A 23,382-nucleotide genomic window follows, 5' to 3' on the forward strand; every position below is an offset into this window, starting at 1 on the left:
TAAAGGAATGATGGACTGTCATTTCTCTGCTTATTTGAGCTGTTCTTTCCATAATATGGACTTGGTATTGTACCAAATATGGCTATCTTCTGTATACCACCCCTATCTTGTCACAACAGAACTGATTGGCTCAAATGCATTAAGAAGGAAAGAAATTCCACAAATTTACTTTTAAGGCACACTGGTTAATTTAAATGCTTTCCAAGTGACTACCTCATGAAGCTTGTTGAGATAATACCAAATGTACAAAGCTGTCATCAAGGCAAACAGTGGCTACTTTGAAGAATCTCAAATATAAAAATAAAGAAAAACCCTTGAATGAGTAACTTGTCCAAACTTTTGACTGGTAGTGTAGAAATAAGCAATTGTTTGTATCAAATTTTTCTTACTCTTGAGAATAAAAGTAATTTTTCATGACAATATGCTGTTATCCTCTTTACAACAACAGTGTACAAAATAACCTTTTGCAAGACTGCCAACCAGAGCTGTGTTCAGCTACAGAAAGGGTATCCCACACAGTTCATCCAGTCAGAAGGAACTTCACAGGTGTTTGACTAATCTTTTTGTTTATTAATCATTGTATAAGGCCACTCTGGACTGTGCAGACTTGATTGATAGAGGAGAAATGAAATCAGAAATATCATGTTGTCAGTGAGCTCCCATCTTCTGGCGCTGTCACCCTGGACAGCAGATCCACATCATAATGGAGTGAAAGTCAAGCTATACATCACCTGAAGCCAAAGAGCACAAATACAGACATTAAAATACCATATAATAAACCACTACATGAAGTGTTAAAAGGTACATATAGCATACGTCTTATGAATCACTACACAAGCATACACTTCAGCATGCTTCTGGAAACTCAAATGTGAATTCCTGTCACAGTGGTCTGTGTGTGGTTTTCTGTACATTCCACTCATCTAATACAGGGTCTGTGTATCATGCATAATCAGGCTTCATATGGAGTAGAAAAGGTCAAGACATAGCCTACATAGTGAAGCAGGTCATCCAAGAGATTCCTAGATCAGATAGTAGTGCGCACACAAAAACACACAAACCTCAGCATTCCTGCAGTCAGTGGAACAACCCATATGCTACTGCATTATCAGTGACCGAAAGAGGTTTTTCATTTATCTATTCTATCTCGTAATCTTGCTATCACTAGAAACCGGTTCCATTCATAACTCTTGACCTGAAGTTTTATTAAAAGTAAAGTATGAGTGAAAGGACAAATAGAAAACCTGTTTTGTTCTAAGGCAACATGGTTTTCAGCAGCCACCCAGGTGCTGTACATACAGTATATTTAAGCAATAAGGTCCGAGGGGGTGTGTTAGATGACCAATCCACCACGACTAAGGGTTGTTATTCTAGATATAGCCTTAGCCGTGGTATATTGGCCATATGCCACAAACCTGAGGTGCCTTATTGCTATTATAAACTGGTTACCAACTTAATTAGAGTAGCAGAAATATATTTTTGTCACACCTGTCACCATTGTTATGCACACCTGTGTGTCATCAGACTCACCTGTACTCCACCACCTCCCTGATTACCTTCCCTATATATGTCACTCCCTTAGGTTCCTTCCCCAGGTGTTATTGTTTCTGTTCCAGTGTTACGTCTGTGTGTTGTTTGTGTTCCTTGTTTTTGTATATATGTTTATTTATTAAAATCAAATCAAAGTTTATTTGTCACGTGCGCTGAATACAACAGGTGTAAACCTTACAGTGAAATGCTTGCTTACAGGCTCTAACCAATGGTGCAGGAAAAAAAGGTGTGTGTGTGTGTGTGTGTGTGTGTGTGTGTGTGTGTGTAGGTAAGTAAAGAAATAAAACAGCAGTAAAAAGACATTTGAAAAAAGAGTAGCAAGGCTATATACAGACACCGGTTAGTCAGACTTATTGAGGAGGTAGGTATGCATATATGTAGGTATCGTTAAAGTGACTATGTACATATGATGAACAGAGAGTAGCAGAAGCGTAAAAAGAGGGGTTGGCGGGTGGTGGGACACAATGCAGATAGCCCAGTTAGCCAATGTGCGGGAGCACTGTTTGGTCGAGCCAATTTAGGTAGTATGTACATGAATGTATAGTTAAAGTGACTATGCATATAAGATAAACAGAGAGTAGCAGCAGCGTAAAAGGGAGGGGGTACACAATGTAAATAGTTTGGGTAACCATTTGGTTACCTGTTCAGGAGTCTTATGGCTTGGGGGTAAAAACTGTTGAGAAGCCTTTTTGTCCTAGACTTGGCACTCCGGTACCGCTTGCCATGCAGTAGCAGAGAGAACAGTCTATGGCTGGGGTCTTTGACAATTTCTAGGGCCTTCCTCTGACACCGCCTGGTGTAGAGGTCCTGGATGGCAGGCAGCTTTGCCCCAGTGATGTACTGGGCCGTACGCACTGCTCTCTGAAGTGCCTTGCGGTCGGAGGCCGAGCAGTTGCCGTACCAGGCAGTGATGCAACCGGTCAGGATGCTCTCGATGGTGCAGCTGTAGAACCTTTTGAGGATCTGAGGACCCATGCCAAATCTTTTTAGTTTCCTGAGGGCGAATAGGCTTTGTCATGCTTTGTCGTGTTGTTGATGTGGACACCAAGGAATTTGAAGCTCTCAACCTGCTCCACTACAGCCCCGTCGATGAGAATGGGGACGTGCTCGGTGCTCCTTTTCCTGTAGTCCACAATCATCTCCTTGTCTTGGTAACGTTGAGGGATAGGTTGTAATTCTGGCACCACCCGGCCAGGTCTCTGACCTCCTCCCTATAGGCTGTCTCGTCGTTGTCGTTGATCAGGCCTACCACTGTTGTGTCGTCAGCAAACTTAATGATGGTGTTGGAGTCGTGCCTGGCCATACAGTCATGGGTGAACGGGGAGTACAGGAGGGGACTGAGCACGCACCCCTGGGGAGCTCCAGTGTTGAGGATCAGCGTGGTAGATGTGTTTCTACCTACCCTCACCACCTGGGGGCGGCCTGTCAGGAAGTCCAGGATCCAGTTGCAGAGGGAGGTGTTTAGTCCCAGGATCTTTAGCTTGGTGATGAACTTTGAGGGTACAATGGTGTTGAACGCTGAGCTGTAGTCAACAAACAGCATTCTCACATAGGTGTTCCTTTTGTCCAGGTGGGAAAGGGCAGTGTGAAGTGCAATAGAGATTGCATCATCTGTGGATCTGTTTGGGCGGTATGCAAATTGGAGTGGGTCTAGGGTTTCTTGGAAAATGGTGTTGATGTGAGCTATTACCAGCCTTTCAAAGCACTTCATGGCTACGGACGTGAGTGCTACGGTTCTGTAGCCATTTAGGCAGGTTGCCTTTGTTCTTGGGCACAGGGACTATGGTGGTCAGCTTGAAGCATGTCGGTATTAGACTCAATCAGGGACATGTTGAAAGACACCTGCCAGTTGGTCAGCACATGCCCGGAGCACACGTCCTGGTAATCTGTCTGGCCCCGCAGCCTTGTGTATGTTGACCTGTTTAAAGGTCTTACTCACGTCGGCTACAGAGAGCGTGATCACACAGTCATCCGGAACAGCTGATGCTCTCATGAATGCCTCAGTGTTGCTTGCCTCGAAAAAAGCATAGAAGTGATTTAGATCGTCTGGTAGGCCCGTGTCACTGGGCAGCTCGCGGCTGTGCTTCCCTTTGTAGTCTGTAATAGTTTGCAAGCCTTGCCACATCTGACGAGCATCGGAGCCGGTGTAGTATGATTCAATCTTAGCCCTGTATTGATGCTTTGCCTGTTTGATGGTTCGTCGCAGGGCATAGCGGGATTTCTTGTAAGCTTCCGGGTTAGAGTCCGCACCTTGAAAGCGGCAGCTCTACCCTTTAGCTCAGTGTGAATGTTGCCTGTAATCCATGGCTTCTGGTTGGGGTATGTACGTACAGTCACTGTGGGGATGACGAACTCAATGCACTTATTGATAAACCAGTGACTGATGTGGTGTATTCCTCTATCATCGGAAGAATCCCGAAACATGTTCCAGTCTGTGATAGCAAAGCAGTCCTGTAGTTTAGCATCTGCTTCATCTGACCATTTTTTTATAGACCGAGTCACTGGTGCTTCCTGCTTTAATTTTGCTTGTAAGCAGGAATCAGGAGGATAGAGTTGTGGTCGGATTTACCAAATGGAGGGCGAGGGAGAGCTTTGTACGCATCTCTGTGTGTGGAGTACTGGGGATCTACATTTTTTTCCCTCTGGTTGCACATTTAACATGTTGATAGAGATTTGGTAGAACTGATTTAAGATTCACTGCGTTAAAGTCTCCGGCCACTAGGAGGGCCGCCTCTGGGTGAGTGGTTTCCTGTTTGCTTATTTCCTTATACAGCTGACTGAGTGCGGTCTTAGTGCCAGCATCTGTCTGTGGTGGTAAATAAACAGCCACGAAAAGTATAGCTGAGAACTCTCTAGGCAAGTAGTGTGGCCTGCAGTATATCACAATATACTCAACTTCAGGCGAGTTAAATCTAGAGACTTCCTTCGATTTCGTGCACCAGCTGTTGTTTACAAATATGCACAGACCGCCCCCCCTCGTCTTACCGGAGTCTGCTGTTCTATCCTGCCGGTGCAGAGTGTATCCCGCTAGCTGAATATCCATGTCGTCATTCAGCCACGATTCCGTGAAGCATAGGATATTACAGTTTTTGATGTCCCATTGGTAGGATATTTGTGATCTTACCTCTTCTAGTTTATTGTCCAATGTTTGCACATTAGCGAGTAATATTGACGGTAACGGCAGCTTTCCTAGTTGTCTTCTGCAGCTCCGGACGAGGGATCCGGCTCTTCGTCCTCTGCGTCGCTTCTTTTTGTGAATAATTGGGATGTCTGCCCTATGGGGTGTTTGGAGAATATTGTGTGAGTCCTGCTTGCTGCTGTTGTTGTTGAAGAAATCTTTGTCTAATCCGAGGTGAGTGATCGCTGTCCTGATGTCCAGAAGCTCTTTTCTTTTGTAAGATACGGTTGCAGAAACATTATGTAGAAAATAATTTACAAATATCGCGAAAACAAATACATAATAGCACAATTGGTTAGGAGACCGTAAAACGGCGGCCATCTCCTCCGGCGCCAAACACTCACTCCTTGAACTTGCTTCCCGACTCTCAGCGCACATCATCACAGAATAACGGCTCACCTAAGAGAAGCATCAGGGAGTGTTTTTTGGGGGTTTTTTTTGTCGTCAGTGGGAATGACGTTGGGTCCAGGAGCAGCTACAGGCTCCCCCGCCTCAGCAGAGGTGACCGGTTCGCTCTTGATCCCCGGGATGTCATTGTGGTTGGTGTTTCCTCTCTTCCTCTCCCCATACCATAAGCCCCTTTTTGTATGATTTGAAAGACAGTGGAGTGGTGAGATATAGCTGGAGAAGCTAGTACCAGTACCGAGTCGATGTGCACGGGTAGGCCCAAATGCTTCTACACCTGCATTGCTTGCTGTTTGGGTTTTTAGGCTGGGTTTCTGTACTGCACATTGATATATCAACTGACGTAAGAAGGGCTATATAAATACATTTGATTTGAAATATGATTTGGGTACAAGGTAATTGATGTAGCTATGCACACAGGGGTAAAGTGACTAGGCAACAAGATAGATAATGGACAGTAGCAACAGCGTTGTGAAAGAGTGTGTGTGTGTGCCGTCAGTATGCATGTGTGCACGTTATGTGTTTGTGGGCATATGTATTGTGTGTGTTTGGGTGTCAGTGTAATTGTGTGTGGGCATAGAGTTAGTGCAAGAAAGTTAGTGCAAAAAGGGACAATGCAGGTAGTCTGGGTGGCCGATGTGATTAGCTATTAAGCAGGCTTGTTTAGCAGTCTTACGGCTTTGGGGTAGAAGTTTTGCACGAATGCAGTTTTGCATGAATGCTGCCATCTATCCACGTTTTTTGGATTGAGTAGGTTTTAATACTCAAGGTGGGAACAATATCCCCTATACACATCCTGATGAACTCAGTTACCGTGTCCGTGTATACGTCAATGTTATTCTCAGAGGCAACCAGAAACATATCCCAATCCCCGTAATCAAAACAATCTTGAAGCATGGATTCCAATTGGTCAGACAAGCGTTTCTGCCTATAGGAAGGGAAGAGCAGGATGGAGTCGTGATCTGATTTGCTGAAGGGAGGGCGGGGAGGGCCTTGTAGCCGTCCCGGAAGAGGGAGTAACAATGGTAGAGAGTTTTTGATGCGCGAATAGTACAAGCAGTGTGTTGTTAGAACTTCGGTAGCGTTTTCCTCAAATCTGCTTTGTTAAAGTCCCCAGCTACAATAAATGTGGCCTCAGGATATGTGGTTTCCAGTTTTCACAAAGTCCAATGTAGTTCCTTGAGGGCCGTCGTGGTATTGGCTTGAGGGGGAATATACACGGCTATGACTATAACCGAAGAGAATTCTCTTGGGAGGTAATACGGTCTACATTTGATTGTGAGGTGTTCTAGGTTGGCGTGAGTAGTTAATTATTAAACATACACCACTGCCTTCTTTCCTGAGAATTCTTTATTCCTGTCTGCGCAATGTACTGAGAACCCAGCTGGCTGTATGGACCGGGACAGTATATCTGGAGAGAGCTATGATTCCATGAAACAGAGTATGTTACAAGTACTTGATGTCTCTCTGGAAGGAGATCCTCACCCTGAGCTCATCTACTTTATTGTCCAGGGACTGAACATTAGCAAGTAATATATTCTGAAGCGGTGGATGGTGTCCATGTCTCCTGAGTCTGCCTCGAAGCCCACTCCAAATACCTCTTCTCTTTTTGTGCCTGTGTAGAGTTTGACAACATTTGACTGTGCTGACATAAATAGTGTACTGTGCAATCTGGGAATGCTTCAGTTAGAGATGGTTGGTTGGTTTTGAATGGATTAGAATATCAGGCTACATTTTCTACAGAATTTCCACCTTATCATGTGAGAAACTGTCTGTAGAATTCCTCTGTTCTACAGTTGCAACACTGTTTCCTTTCATTTGTAGTCAACAGACACACCCTTCTCACCCACTTCATTGTCATATTTTCTTTGGAATTCTCTCTTTGTCTTTGTGACTTGGAGAGAATTGACTCTGTAGTGTGTTCTTACCACTACTTACCCTAACAAATGTTATGCAACAATAGTATGCACATGCGCCTCGCACACTTTCTGTGTATGACAGACCGACTACATTCTCTGTCATATCCAGAGAAAGGGGTGTGACTACTTTAGGGGTGGGACATGCAAGAGGTAAAAAGACACACAGCTGTGTTATTTTATGTTTACACCTGACACAGCAGGACAGCAGCCATACCTGAAGTAAACTGACAAGAGGTAAGGATAATTTAATAAGATTTGACCTTAATGTCCAGGTAGCAGATAATGGACCTTATCTGACATTTATGTAGTTGATTCTGTATATTAATGTAACTAATATCAATGGGTTCTAACTTGACAAAATTCTTTGTTAGTTTACAATTTTACAATTTATGCAACTCACATATAAAAACCAATAAGACTGCTGGAATGCCCTGAGCACAAGCTAGTAGAGGAACATATTGCCTGTAGCCTACTTTACATGGTAAGCTGTTGCGCACCAAGTGGCACTTAACTCCACATCACTTCACTTAGTTATGGAAAATGGCTGTGAGGATTTTTGTACACTATTCACAACATATTGAAACAATTACTATCTTCATATCATCAAAATCCTATTTCAGCAATAACATGTGGAAAAACCAGTGGTGGAAAAAATACCCGATTATCGTACCTGTGTAAAAGTAAAGATATCTTAATAGAAAAGGACTCAAGTAAAAGTGAAAGTCACCCAGTGAAATACTACTTGAGTAAAAGTATAAATGTATTTTGTTTTAAATATACTTAAGTATCAAAAGTGAAAGTATACACCTTTTCACATTCCTTACATTAAACAAACCAGATGGCACAGTTTTCTTGTTTTAAAATACAAATGTATAGCACTTTTTATGAGTGTTTTATTCACCGTGTGACAATGACCACAGGGTGTTGTGGGATTGTTTCCAAAGTTGGAGCTGATTTGGAGAAAACCTCAAACACAACTTTTAGAACAGCATAACAATATTAGAACAATTGATTTTAGAGTTTGCAATTTGGGAATGTTGTTTTGGGGGTCCTCTAAATTACTCTTTATATTTGCGTTTCTGGCATTTAGAAATAGGTGCTACACTGCCTTTAAGATTATATTAACTGCATTTGATTAACTTCCCATGTATAACAATCATGAAGTTTGCTTTTTGTAAATAGAACAAATGAGATTTTGCGTGTTATATCAGTATCCAATGAAATCCCAGGAGGTTGGTTGCACCTTAATTGGGGAGGACGGGCTTGTGGTGATGGCTGGAGGGGAATGGGAGAATGGTATCAAGTACATCAAACACATGATTTGATGCTATTCCAATCACTTTGTTCAAGCCATTATTATGAGCCGTCTTCCCCTCAGTAGCCTCCACTGAATGAAATAGATGTAATGTAAAGAGGATTGCAAAAGTTGTTGCTCCATTCTAGAGGTGTCAACTTAATTTGCCAAATGTGGCCATTTCTGTGAAGCCAATGTCAAGAAAGCTGTATATTGATGGGAAGAAATGGCATTTTCATATTCTGCGTACTTACATGCTCAAAGTTTAACAATTCCATCTTTGTTTGAATAGCATACGCTCTGAATATATTACTGCAATGTGTTGTCATTCCCAACATCAAATCTTTTAAAATCATTGCAGTGTTGGAAACAGAAGTAAGGGCCACATTATATATGATGGCAGGCCACAAATGGTTACTGAAAGGTACACAACATGATCAAAAGCACTTCTAAAAACATTTAGTCATTATGGGGTATTGTGTGTAGGCCCTGAAGGCACTGTGTATATATACACTACATGACCAAAAGTATGTGGACACCTGCTTGTCGAACGTCTCATTCCAAAATCATAGGCATTATCATGGAGTTGGTCCCCCTTTTGCTGCTGTAACAGCCTCCTATCTTCTGGAAAGGCTTTCCACTAGATGTTGGAACATTTCTGAGGGGACTTCCATTCAGCCACAAGAGCTTTAGTTAGGCCTGGCTCGCAGTCGGCGTTCTAATTCATCCAAAGGTGTTTCATGGGGTTGAGGTCAAGGCTCTGTGCAGGCCAGTTCCCACCCTTCTTGACAAATAATTTATGTATGGACCTCGCTTTGTGTGCTTTGGCATTGTCTTGCTGAAACAAGAAAGGGCCTTCCCCAAACGATTGAAACAAAGTTGGAAGCACAGAATTGTCTAGAATGTCATTGTATGCGGAAGTGTTAAGATTTCCCTTCACTGGAACTAAGGGGACTAGAACCATGAAAAACAGCCCCAGAGCTTATTATCCAATGGTGGCGAGGCTTCTGTGTGGCTGCTTGGCCCATGGAAACCCATTTCATGAAGCTTCCGACGAACAGTTCTTGTGCTGACGTTGCTTCCAAAGGAAGTTTGGAACTAGGTAGTGAGTGTTGCAACCGAGGACAGACAATTTTTACGTGCTACCCACTTCAGCACTCGGCGGGCCCCTTCTGTGAGCTTGTGTGGCCTACCACTTTGTGGCTGAGCCATTGTTGCTCCTAGACGTTTCACTTCACAATATCAGCATTTACAGTTGACCGAGGCAGCTCTAGCAAGTCAGGAAAGAGAGTGCAAAGTTGTCATCAAGGCAATATATTTATATTTTTTAAAACACTTTTTTTGGTTACTACATAATTCCATATGTGTTATTTCATAGTTTTGATGTTTTTGCTATTATTCTACAATGTAGAAAATATTAAAAATAAAGAAACCCTTGAATAAGTAGGTGTGTTCAAACCTTTGACTGGTACTGTATATGACAATGAATGTCATAACACAGCATGTGACTTTTATGTTTCTGTGTAGAGTTTGACAACCTTTGACTGTGCTGGCATAAATAGGCTACATTGCTATCAGGGATTTGGGAATGCCTCAGTTAGATATGGTTGGAATGGATTAGAATACCAGTTTAGATTTTCAACAGAATTTCCGCCTTACTATGTGAGAAACTATCAGTAGAATTCCTTTGTTCTACAGTTGCAGCACTGTTTTCTTTAGTTTGTAGTCAACAGACACACCCTTCTCACCCACTTCATTGGGAATGCCTCAGTTAGATATGGTTGGAATGGATTAGAATACCAGTTTAGATTTTCAACAGAATTTCCGCCTTACTATGTGAGAAACTATCAGTAGAATTCCTTTGTTCTACAGTTGCAGCACTGTTTTCTTTAGTTTGTAGTCAACAGACACACCCTTCTCACCCACTTCATTGGGAATGCCTCAGTTAGATATGGTTGGAATGGATTAGAATACCAGTTTAGATTTTCAACAGAATTTCCGCCTTACTATGTGAGAAACTGTCAGTAGAATTCCTTTGTTCTACAGTTGCAGCACTGTTTTCTTTAGTTTGTAGTCAACAGACACACCCTTCTCACCCACTTCATTATCGTCTTCTGTTTGGAATTATCTCTTGGTAACTTTGAGAGAAGTAACTGTAGGGTGTACATACTGGTACTTACCGTAACAATAGTACTATAACAAATGTTATGCAGAGGGGAATGCTTTAGTCCACTGGTTCTCAATCCTGGTCCTGGGGACCCAAAGGAGTGCACATTTTAGTTTTTTCCCTATCACTACACAGCTGAATCAAATTATTAACTCATCAAATGGCTTTGATGATTAGAATCAGGTGTGTAGTGCTAGGGCAAAAACCAAAATGTGCACTCCTTTGGGTCCCCAGGACCAGGATTGAGAACCACTGCTTTAGTCATTTCTATTGGACCTTGACCCCACTGCCCACTCCCAACCAAACCCCCTAGATGGCGTATTCCACCAGCACTCTTGCTGCTGGCTGCTTTGGGAAGATCTACAGGGAGAAGTACAATGACACCTGGGCTGCAATCAAGAAGGTGCCACACCACTTAATCAATAGGAGAGACCTGGAGAGAGAGTGTCAAGTATACAAGTGAGTGTGACAGACAATGTGCTATCATGGTATGTTGTTAAATGGTGATGATATCAGAGATGGTGTTGATGAGGGTGCTGATGATGGTCACTACAGAAGTGCTTAGTTGTGCCCTCATAACCATTTCTCCCCATTGTATTTCACACTCTCTCTGTGAACTGGGACTCCAGTAAGGCGATTCATCCTAACATAGTGAAGCTTCTGGGTAATCCAACACTCAAGGACTCTAAGTGGATCATCCCCATGGAGTTCATCTTTGGAGAAGAACTGGAGACAACCATCTTCAAATCACAAAAATCTCAAATCCAGGTAGGCTTATGGATCCCACTGCTCCCACCAAACATGCATACGACGGTGTTGATGAAAGTTCACATAGCAAATATCTGAAATATCTGATAAAGAAGTATCTAGGCCTACAGGATTTTCAGGGGGGCCTTCCCAACATTATTAAAACATTTATATGTGCAAGTTAGCTCATCAGTTGATAATCAAAGCCTTTCTTCCCCCACAGTTGACTCCATCTATAAAGGCCACCATCATCACAGGCATGTGTGAAGGACTACTCTATCTACACAGCAAAGATATTGTCCATCAGGACCTCAAGCCTGACAACATCATGGTGAGAAAGGCAATAAAGTTGTTTTTGTTATTCTGATGTTCTTCATTAATTATGCAAGACCTTAGAAGTAGTTGTTCATCTGTTGTTTATCACTATCACATTATCACTGTCAATGAATAGACTAGAAATAAAACAATATTTCTCAACCCCTCTCAAATGATCTCTTCCAGGTAGAACATGACACTCACAGAGCTGTGATCATTGATATGGGACTGGCCAAATTCTTCCGCAATGGCCTAAATTCTGCTGTGGATATGGGCAACGAGGCCTACTCTCCCCCTGAGGTCCTGCAGAGGCAGGGCCAGCGAGATCAGCGCTCGGACGTGTGGGCTATGGGTAAAATCATTGCCGAACTCTGTGCCAGAGTCAGGCTGCACACCCCCAGCGTCTGTCCAACTAAGATCCAGGAGACCCTCAGTCTCCAAGGCCAGCAGTACTGTAACGCTGTCTGTAGGATGGTGCAGAGAGACCCCACAATGCGAGCCACCATGGCTGGAATCATGCCGGAGATACAAAGGGCAGGGGTGGATGGCGGTGGCGGCAACACCGGGAGGCAGAAAAGAGGACATCTTCTGACACCCTTTCCTCACACTCAGGTAAAAAATGCATTGCCACGTCCTCAAGCTCCTGTACAGCGTTCACCATCTCCATCGAGATTTGAGCGCAGTGCTTTACCAATGCCTGAGGTCAAGACAGTAGTGCCATCTCCTGTGCAAGCGCCTTCTCCATCGAGATGGGAGCGGGCAGCCTTGCCAAAGACTGAGGTCAAGAACTCACCATCTCCCCTTTCAAAGGTAGACCAGGGTAATGCTCTGGTTCCATCAGGCATAACTCAACCCAGTCAAGATGTCATGAAACAGCTTCTCTACAAAGAGGCATCGAGGGATCTCCCATGCCCACTCCCCACAACGGGAATGGTGCGAATCCGCCGCTATGAGCAAAGGAATGGGGAAGTGGAGACTTGGGAGCAAAAGGAGGTGGTGACTGAAGGAGGGAGGATAGTCAAGTTTGAGGATGTGATGTTTAACAACAAGACGTAAGAAGGTTATTGAGAGGTTGTGAAATAGTTGGGAGTTGATTTGACTGTGCTTCTCCAGAGCATGGGCCACTCCCCTTCCGTCCTTCAATGTAAAAGTCTGACATGTTTTTGAAAAAGGTGAAAGACTGTATTTGGGAAAGGGATAAGCTAATGGAATAATTCTAATGTCCAGTGAAACGACACTATGTAATCATACATTTACACATTTTCTTACTACGGTAGACTAAATGTATATACTGTATGAATATATATATATATATATATATATATATATATATATATCTCAACAACAATAAAAGTTGTATTGCACTGTTAAGAAGGAAACCTAAGGTTGAGTAAGGATTCACGAATGATGTTTGAAGGACTATATCACTTTACAGTATTGCTACAATAACTATCTGTGAACGTTTTTGAAATCTCATCCCTCTTGCAAATCAGTTGTATCTTTAGCTTGATATACATTTGACTGTGAACATAATAAAAAGCATTTGTCTTGTATCATCTAAGACAAGAAGATCTTACATTTAGCTTACACTTAGGACTTAGTCATTTTTCACAAATAGATGCTGTGTTATATCCTCTTTACAACAACAAAGTGTACAAAATGGCCTCTCTTCGAGACTTTGTCAACCAGAGCTGTGTTCAGCTACAGACAGGGTATCCCACTCACAGTTCATCCACTTCATCCCATCAGAAGGAACTTCAACACAGGTGTTTGAGTAATCATTTTTTTTGTATTAATCATCATATTAAGGCCAATCTGGACTGTGCAGGCTTCATTGAGAGAGGAGAAACAAAATCAGAAATCCAGTATCACTTTGTCCTTGACCTTGTTACATTTTCAGTGCACTGCGGAGAGCTCTATCTTCTGGAGCAGTCGACCTGGAAAGTATATCCACATCACAATGAAGTGAAAGTCTAGTTACACATAAACTGAAGCAAACTAAAGAGCACACATACAGACATGATAATACAGTATCATGATTTGAAAAGCCGCTGCATGAACTTTTAAAAGGTACATGGTGCATATCAGTGGCGTTCGTGCCGTTTTAGATCAGGGAAGACATTTTTATTTCTATTACAGCATATTGAATGACTGTCATTCATATTCCATTCACCCAGCTCAATGTAACATCGATAGGTTTAGGCTACTACATGATACTGAAAAATTCCCTATAGCCATCATGAGGTTGCTACAACCTAGCCTACGAAAAAAGTTTACAATGTAGGTGTAAGGGTTTTCGTCCTTCTCTTCTGAGGAGGTGTAGCGAGAAGGATCGGAGGACCAATGTGCAGCGTGGTAAGTGTTCATATTGTTTATTTGAAAGACAAACTGAACACTAAAATACAAAAACAATAAACGTGAACAAAACCAAAACAGTACCGTGTAGCTATAATGAGAACTGTGCTGACACCAGCAACTAACATAGACACGGAAACAATCACCCACAAAACCCAACACAAAACAGGCTACGTAAATATGGTTCTCAATCAGAGACAATGACTACGTGACAGTACCCCCCCCAAGCTGCGGTCTCCGGCCACAAAACCTTAACCTATAGGGGAGGGTCTGGGTGGGTATCTGTCCGCGGTGGCGGCTCTGATGTGGACCCCACTCCACCATAGTCTTTGTCCGCTTTAGTCTCCTCCTAGGAACGGCAACCCTCGCCGCCGACCTAGGATTGGCAACCCTACTAAAGGGCCCTACTGGACTAAACAAACTCCTCCGGACTGAGGGGCAGCTCCGGACTGAGGGGCAGCTCCGGACTGAGGGGCAGCTCCGGACTGAGGGGTAGCTCAGGACTGAGGGGCAGCTCAGGACCGAGGGGTAGCCCAGGACCGAGGGGTAGCTCAGGCTGGTTGACGGCTCTGGCAGCTTCTGGCTGACTGACGGCTCTGGCGGATCCTGGCTGAATGGCGGCTCTGGCGGATCCTGGCTGACTGGCGGCTCTGGCGGCTCCTGGCTGACTGGCCGCTCCTGGCTGACTGGCGGGTCTGGCGGCTCCTTGCAGACTGGCGGCTCTGGACAGGTGGAAGACTCTAGTGGCTCTGAACAGGCGGGAGACTCTAGTGGCTCTGGACAGGCGGGAGACTCTAGCGGCTTTGGACAGGCGGGAGACTCTAGCAGCTCTGGACAGGCGGGAGACTCAAGCAACTCTGGACAGGTGGGAGACTCTAGCAGCTCTGGACAGGCGGGAGACTAACAGCTCTGGACAGGCGGGAGACTCTAGCAGCTCTGGACAGGCGGGAGGCTCTGGCGCCTCTGGACTGAGGGGCTCTGGCGCCTCTGGACTGAGGGGCTCTGGCGCCTCTGGACTGGGGGCCTCTGGCGCCTATGGACTGAGGGGCTCTGGCGCCTATGGACTGAGGGGCTCTGGCGCCTATGGACTGAGGGGCTCTGGCGCCTCTGGACTGAGAGGCTCTGACGCCTCTGGACTGAGGGGCGGAGGCTCTGGCGCCTCTGGACTGAGGGGCGGAGGCTCTGGCGCCTCTGGACTGAGGGGCGGAGGCTCTGGCGCCTCTGGACTGGCGGGAGACTCCGGCAGCTCTGGAGAGTAGGAAGGCTCTAGCAGCGCTGGACAGGCGGGAGCACCTGTAGCCAAAGGACGGAGAGACAGCCTGGTGCGGGGTGCCGGCACTGGTGGTACCGGGCTGGGGACACGCACCTCAGGGTGAGTGCGAGGAGCAGGAACAGGACACACTGGGTTGTGAAGGTGTACTGGAGACCTGGTTTGTGTATAGCATCAAATCTTCAGGAACTCTAACACAAGTTTCAGGCTGAGTACGAGGAACTGACACAGGTGGCATCGGACAGCTAACACGCTCCTCAGGGCGAATGCCGTGCATACTACGCCAAACCAACAGCTCTCTCTCTTCACTCTCCTCCAATTACATCAACAACTCCTTGAATGTCTCATCATCTCCCATCCGTTCACTCTCCTCCAATCTGTCCAATAACTCCTCGACCCTCTCAGACTCACCCCTCAGCTTCGCCGACCGCTCCAAGTGCCCCCCCAATACATTTTTGGGGCTGCCTCTCAGGCTTCCTTGCCAGTCGCGTTCCCTCGTATCGTTGGCTCCTCTCTCTGGCTGCCTCTGCTCTCCTCAATGCCCCCACCTGTTCCCATGGTAGGCGATCCCTACCAGCCAGGATCTCCTCCCATGTGTCGCAACCATTGCCATCCAAAACATCATTCCATGTCCAGGAATCCTGACATTTCTGCTGCAACTGCTGCTGCTATATCTTCTGCTGCCATTGCAGCTCCTCCTGCTGCTGCTGCCGCTGCTGTTGCTACTGCTGCTTCTTCTGCTGCTGTTGCTGCTGCCTCTTCTGCTGCTGCTTCTTCTGCTGCTGTTGCCTTACCTGCTGCTGCCGCCGCTGCTGCTGTTGCTGCTGCTGCTTCTCCTGCTGCACCTTGGGGCGGCGACACTCCCCTGGCTTTGCCCAGGGTCCTCTCCCGTCGAGGATTTCCTCCCATGTCCAGGAGTCTTGTGTCTTTGGCCGCTGTTGCTGCTGCTGTTTACTGCGCCGCTTGGTCCTTGGTTGGTGGGTGATTCTGTAAGGGTTTTCGTCCTCCTCTTCTGAGGAGGAGTAGCGAGAAGGATCGGAGGACCAATGTGCAGCGTGGTAAGTGTCCATATTGTTTATTTGAAAGACATAAACTGAACACTAAAATACAAAAACAATAAACGTGAACAAAGCCGAAACAGTACCGTGTAGCTATAATGAGAACTATGCTGACACCAGCAACTAACATAGACACAGAAACAATCACCCACAAAACCCAACACAAAACAGGCTACCTAAATATGGTTCCCAGTCAGAGACAATGACTAACACCAGCCTCTGATTGAGAACCAGATCAGGCCAAACATAGAAATAGACAAACAAGACATACAACATAGAATGCCCACTCAGATCACGTCCTGACCAACACTAAAACAAAGAAAACACAAAATAACTATGGTCAGAACGTGACAGTAGGTGCACACAGTTTAGCCATAGCCAGCTAGCTAACATAGCATTCCTCTCAAACACTAGTGTTTGAGTAGGCTAAACTAGCTAGCTGTATTCACTAGCTAAGAGAGTGAAAGTGAGAAAAAAATATACTACGAAATATAGCTCTCTCTCTCCCTCGCTTGCTTTTCCTTCATTCAAATAATTTTGTTAACTTTTCACCTATTGTCTCTGAGTCAACTACTCACCACATTTTATGCACTGCAGTGCTAGCTAGCTGTAGCTTATGTTTTCAGTACCATATTCATTCTCTGATCCTTGGGTGGACATGTCAGTTTATGCTGCAAGAGCTCTGATAGGTTGGAGAACGTCCTCCGGAAGTTGTCATAATTACTGTGTAAATCATTTGAAGGGGGTAAAAACCAGACTATAGTTTGTTAACAAGAAATTTGTGGAGTGGTTGAAAAACGAGTTTTAATGACTCCAACCTAAGTGTATGTAATCTTCTGACTTTAACTGTATATCTGATTGGGAGAAATGTTGGGTTGTCTGAATTACAGTTGTACAGAACCTTTGGGAAGAATTAAACTTGGTTAAAGCTTCTCTACCGTCCGTGAGTTATTTACTCTGAAAAATAAGAACCTAACACCTGCAATCCATGGCTTCTGGTTGGGATATGTACATGCTGTCACTGTGGGGATGATGTCGTCAATGCACTTATTAATCAAGCTGGTGACTGATGTGGTAAACTCCTCAATGTTATTGGTTGAATCCTGGAATATATTCCAGTCTGTGCTAGCAAAACAATCCTGTAATTTAACATCTGCTTCATCTGACCACATGAAAATGCCACTCTGAAATGTGCCGTTTTGTCACACAACACAATGCCACAGGCATTGAGGATTGAGGGAGTGTGCAATTGGCATGCTGACTGCAGGAATGACCGCCAGAGCTGTTGTCAGAGAATTTCGCCCTTACACAGCCTGGAGGTGTGTTGGGTCAGAGATGACAGAGGACTTTACTGATGTCAACTATACTAAACAAAAATATAAATGCAACATGCAACAAATTCAGGTTTTACAGTTGATATAAGGAAATCAGTCAATTTAAATAAATTCATTAGGCACTAATCTATTGATTTCACATGACTGGGCAGGGGTGCAACCATGGGTGGATCTGAGAGGGCATAGGCCCACCCTTGCAGACATAAATACTCCTCGGCACCCCGCCGCCCTCAGACGATCCCACAGGTCAAGAAGCCGAATGTGGAGGTCCTGTGCGGTTTATCTGCGGTTGTGAGGCTGGTTGGATGTACTGCGAACAATTCATTCTTTCGATTTATGACATTATTTTGTTGCCAACGTTTTATTTAGTCTTCTAGGGCAAGACATAATGACAGAACAGAAGATGCATGTATCTAATTATAGAATTATAGACAAGTTGACAAACAAATAGCCTAACAAAATGTAAGAAATTATTAGCAGAAACATATCTAAATCAGGCAAAAATAATCCTACGCCCCCTGTCAAAAACGTCTTTGGCTGTCTCTGACTGTAGCCTACAGCGCATTTTCTATATTTTTTAAATTTATTTTACCTTTATTTTACTAGGAAAGTCAGTTAAGAACAAATTCTTATTTTCAATGACGGCCTAGGAACAGTGGGTTAACTGCCTGTTCAGGGGCAGAACGACAGATTTTGTACCTTGTCAGCTCGGGGATTTGAACTTGCAACCTTCCGGTTACTAGTCCAATGCTCTAAGCACTAGGCTACATATTAGCAGGTCAGCGTCTGGTGCGGGCCTCAGATTTTCACTTTATCATATGTAGTTGCGAATGGGTTATTGGCAATTGTTGGCAAGTGCAGGTGAACAAACAGCTGACCCACGCACTACTAATGTGTTTATATGTGATGGCCTCTAGTCCAGCAGCAGGAGCCACCCCCACCACTCACTACTGTAGGCATTGATATGAGGTTATGTTGAAGAGTGAAAACAATGAGAGAAGCACTGGTCCCAACATAACATGTTGTGTACGGTCACTGCAGGAATGATGTCATCGACACACTTATTAATGAACCTGGTGACTGATGTGGTGTACTCCTCAATGTTATCGTATGAATCCCGGAACTTATTCCAGTCTGTGCTAGCGAAATAGTCCTATAGCTTAGCACAAATCTGGGTTTGATGGATACCAGAAAATGTTACCTGCCCCAATGCATATTGACAAATGTACAGTTTGGTGGAGGAGGAATAATGGGCTGAGGCTGTTTTTCATGGTTCGGGCTACACTCCTTAGTTTAAGTGAAGGGAATTCTTTACACTTCAGCATAAAATTACATTCTAGACGATTCTGTGCTTCCAACTTTATGGCAACAGTTTGGTAAAGGCATATTCCTGTTTCAGCATGACAATGCCCACGTACACAAAGCGAGTTTCATACAGAAATGGTTTGTCGAGATCAGTTTGGAAGAACTTGACTGGCCTGCACAGAGCCCTGACCTCAACCCCATTGAACACCTTGGGGATGAATTGAACGCAGACTGCCAGCCAGGCCGAATTGCCCAACATCAGTGCCCAACCTCACTAATGCTCTTGTGGCTGAATGGAAGCAAGTCCCCGCAGCAATGTTCCAACATCTAGTGGAAAGCATTCCCAGATGAGTGGAGGATGCTAAAGCAGCAAAGGGGGGACCAGCTCCATATTAATGCCCATGATTATGGAATGAGAAACATGTTTTTAGAAATGTTAGCAAATTGATTAAAAATTAAAAACAGAAATATCTCAATTACATAATGATTCACACCCCTCTGTAGAAGCACCATTGGAGGCGATTACAGCTGTGTCATTAGGAGGAGGGCTTCACGAGGTTTGCACACCTGGATTGTACAGTATTTTACCATTATTTTTTTTTAAATCTTCAATACTATAATAAAAGCAAACTGTAGTATATACTAGCATAATGAATGTGGTATTTTTGCGGATTGTAGTATACTGTAGTATATACTGGACTGTTTTTCAGACATTGTAATATTTACTGTACTGTTTTTGTTTTATTATCTTTGACATGCAGTGCCTTCGGAAAGTATTCAGACCCCTTGACTTTTTCCACATTTTGTTACGTTACAGCCTTACACTAAAGTTGATTAAATAGTTGTTTTCCCTCATCAATCTACACAGAATACCCCATAATGAGAAAGCAAAAACAGGTTTTTAGAAATGTTTGCACATTTATGAGAAAGAAAACCTGAAATATCACATTTACATAAGTATTCAGATCGTTTACTCAGTACTCAGTACCTTTGGCAGCGATTTACAGCCCTCTTGGGTATGATGCTACAAACTTGGCACACCTGTATTTGGGGAGTTTCTCCCATTCTGTAGATCCTCTCAAGCTCTGTCAGGTTGGATGGAGAGCATTGCTGCACAGCTATTTTCAGGTCTCTCCAGAGACGTTCGGTCGTGTTCAAATCCAGGCTCTGGCTGGGCCACTCATGGACATTCAGAGACATGTCCTGAAGCCACTCCTGCGATGTCTTGGCTGTGTGCTTAGGGTCGCTGTCCTGTTGGAAGGTGAACCCTTGCCCCAGTCTGAGGTTCTGAGTGCTCTGGAGAAGGTTTTCATCAAGGATCTCTCTGTACTTAGCTCCGTTCATTTTTTCCTCGACTCTGACTATTCTCCCAGTCCCTGCTGCTGAAAAACATCCCCACAGCATGATGCTGCCACCACCATGCTTCCCCGTAGGGATAGTGCCACGTTTTTTCCAGATGTGAGGCTTGGCATTGTGAGAGCAAAATTGCAAGATTATGTTATAATACCTTTATTGCATCAAATGGTTGTTTTATGCAACAGAGTAGAGGGTTCTTATAACTCTATTGTGTCTGTGTGAACTGAAAGTGGGCCTCTGGGAGATAACACAGACAGGAGATTTACAGTGCCTATGGAGATACCGCATTCCAGAGCATGAGTTAATGTTTCTGTTTTATAAGGTACCAGGGAGAGATGACTCCAGGGCTAGACCTTGGTCTCTACACAATGAGATACTCTCTGCTGTGAATTATAAGTATCTTTCATACAAAATTTTACCTTGTGACCCATTCCATACATCTGTTGTTTGTCATGAACATCCAGGAGGACAGACTTAGCTATAAAATGCTGTGGCTCAAATCCACTTATTTAGTTCTCAGTGATCACCTCCAGGGGTGATTACCGACCAGCTCCATTACTGCAGTAATTAAATAATAAAGTTAGATTGTTTTGAAGAAATATAAAAGTCTCTCCTTATGATTATAATAATTCCACCACAGCATTCAGGCCAAAGAGTTCAGTATTGGTTTCATAAGACTAGAGAATCGTGTTCTCATAGTCTGAGTGTCTTTGGGTGCCTTTTGGCAAACTCCAAGCGGGCTGTCATGTGCCTTTTACTGAGGAGTGGCTTCCATCTGGCCACTCTACCATAAAGGCCTAATTGGTGGCGTGACTGCAAAGTTTGTTGTCCTTCTGAAAGGTTGTCTCATCTCCACAGAGGAACTCCAGAGCTGTGTCAGAGTGAATATCGGGTTCTTGGTCACTGCCCTGACCAAGGCCCTTCTCCCCCGATTTCTCAGTTTGGCTGGGCGGCCAGCTCTAGGAAGAGTCTTTCTTGGTGGTTCCAAACTTCTTCCATTTAAGAATGATGGATGCCACTGTGTTCTTGGGGACCATCAATGCTGCAGACGTTTTTTGGTACGCTTCCCCAGATCTGTGCCTCGACACAATCTGTGCCTCGACACAGTCTCTGAGCTCTATGGACAAATTCTTCAACCTCATGACTTGTTTTTTGCTCTGACATGCACTGTCAACTGTGGGACCTTACATAGACAGGCGAGTGCCTTTCCAAATCATGTCTAATCAATTTAATTTACCACATGTGGACTCCAATCAAGTTGTGGAAACATCTCAAGGATGATCACTGGAAACAGGATGCACCTGAGCTCAATATCGAGTCGCATAGCAAAGGGTCTGAATTCTTCTGTAAATAATGTCTGTTTTAATATTTAATGCCTTTGTAAAAATGTCAAAAAAGTGTTTTTGCTTTTTCATTATGGGGTATTGTGTGTACATTGCTGAGGGAGAATTTAAAAAAATCTATTTTAGAATAAGGCTGTGACGTAACAAAATGTGGAAAAAGTCAAGGCAATAAACTCAGCAAAAAAAGAAAAGTCCTCTCAGTGTCAACTGCGTTTATTTTCAGCAAACTTAACATGTGTAAATATTTGTAAGAACATACGATTCAACAACTGAGACATACACTGAACAAGTTCCACAGACATGTGACTAACAGAAATGGAATAATGTGTCCCTGAACAAAGGGGGGGTCAAAATCAAAAGTTAGTCAGTACCTGGTGTGGCCACCAGCTGCATTAAGTACTGAAGTGCATCTCCTCCTCATGGACTTCACCAGATTTGCCAGTTCTTGCTGTGAGATGATACCCCACTCCTCCACCAAGGCACCTGCCAGGTCCCGGACATTTCTGGGGGGAATGGCCCTAGCCCTCACCCTCCGATCCAACAGGTCCCAGAAGTGCTCAATGGGATTGAGATCCGGGCTCTTCACTGGCCATGGCAGAACACTGACATTCATTGTCATGCATTGTCATGCATTGTCATGCTGGAGGGTCAGGATGAGCCTGCAGGAAGGGTACCACATGAGGGAGGAGGATGTCTTTCCCTGTAACGCACAGCGTTGAGATTTCCTGCAATGACAACAAGCTCAGTCCGATGATGCTGTGACACACCGCCCCAGACCATGACAGACCCTCCACCTCCAAATTGATCCCGAGTACAGGCTTTGGTGTAACGCTCATTCCTTCGATGATAAACGCAAATCCGACCATCACCCCTTGTGAGACAAAACCGTGACACGTCAGTGAGAGCACTTTTTTGCCATTCCTGTCTGGTCCAGCGACGGTAGGTTTGTGCCCATAAGCGACGTTGTTGCCCGTGATGTCTGGTGAGGACCTGCCTTACAACAGGCCTACAAGCCCTCAGTCCAGCCTCTCTCAGCCTATTGCGGAAAGTCTGAGCACTGATGGAGGGCGTTCCTGGTGTAACTCGGGCAGTTGTTGTTGCCAACCTGTACCTGTCCCCCAGGTGTTATGTTCGGATGTACTGATCCTGTGCAGGTGTTGTTACACGTGGTCTGCCACTGAGAGGACGATCAGCTGTCCGTCCTGTCTCCCTGTAGCGTGTCTCACAGTACGGACATTGCAATGTATTGCCCTGGCCAAATCTGCAGTCCTGATGCCTCCTTGCAGCATGCCTAAGGCACGTTCATGCAGATGAGCAGGGACCGTGGGCATATTTCTTTTGATTTCTGAGTCAGTAGAAAGGCCTCTTTAGTGTCCTAAGTTTTCATAACTGTGATCTTATTTGCCTACCGTCTGTAAGCTGTTAGTGTCTTAATGACTGTTCCACAGGTGCATGTTCATTAATTGTTTGCGGTTCATGTGAAGTTATTAGGATTTTTACGAATTATCTTTGAAAGACAGTGTCCCGAAAATGGGACGTTACTTTTTTTGCTGAGTTTAGTAAAAGATAACTTTTTCTATAATCTAGATAGGTAGGACTGGGGTCTGAATAGATTGTTTAGCATGTCTGCTCTTTTCTATAAACGGTAGGAACACAATATATGATCTATACTTGGCATGTTGGTTTCTCACTTATGGGTGGAGCAAATTGTTATATGGGGCAGGAGAATTGGCAGTATATATGCAAATGAAATACTGTAGTTAAAAAAGTTAGTGTAGTGTTTTT

General features: G+C 44.3%; 1 protein-coding gene across 1 annotated transcript in view; it reads left to right on the plus strand.

Annotated features, from left to right (window-relative positions):
• LOC135519671 (uncharacterized) overlaps nt 1-13,165 on the plus strand; it is a 33,516-nt gene extending 20,351 nt beyond the window's left edge. The window contains exons 7-10 of the mRNA XM_064944909.1: nt 10,828-10,973; nt 11,144-11,282; nt 11,485-11,592; nt 11,763-13,165. Of these exons, the coding sequence (XP_064800981.1) occupies nt 10,828-10,973; nt 11,144-11,282; nt 11,485-11,592; nt 11,763-12,632 (1,263 nt within the window). The 3' untranslated portion in view covers nt 12,633-13,165. The remainder of the gene's footprint in view (nt 1-10,827; nt 10,974-11,143; nt 11,283-11,484; nt 11,593-11,762) is intronic.
• Nucleotides 13,166-23,382: the final 10,217 nt, after the last annotated feature.

This window comes from Oncorhynchus masou, chromosome 29 (genome assembly GCF_036934945.1).
Source record: "Oncorhynchus masou masou isolate Uvic2021 chromosome 29, UVic_Omas_1.1, whole genome shotgun sequence".
In the NCBI taxonomy this organism is placed as follows: Eukaryota; Metazoa; Chordata; class Actinopteri; order Salmoniformes; family Salmonidae; genus Oncorhynchus; species Oncorhynchus masou.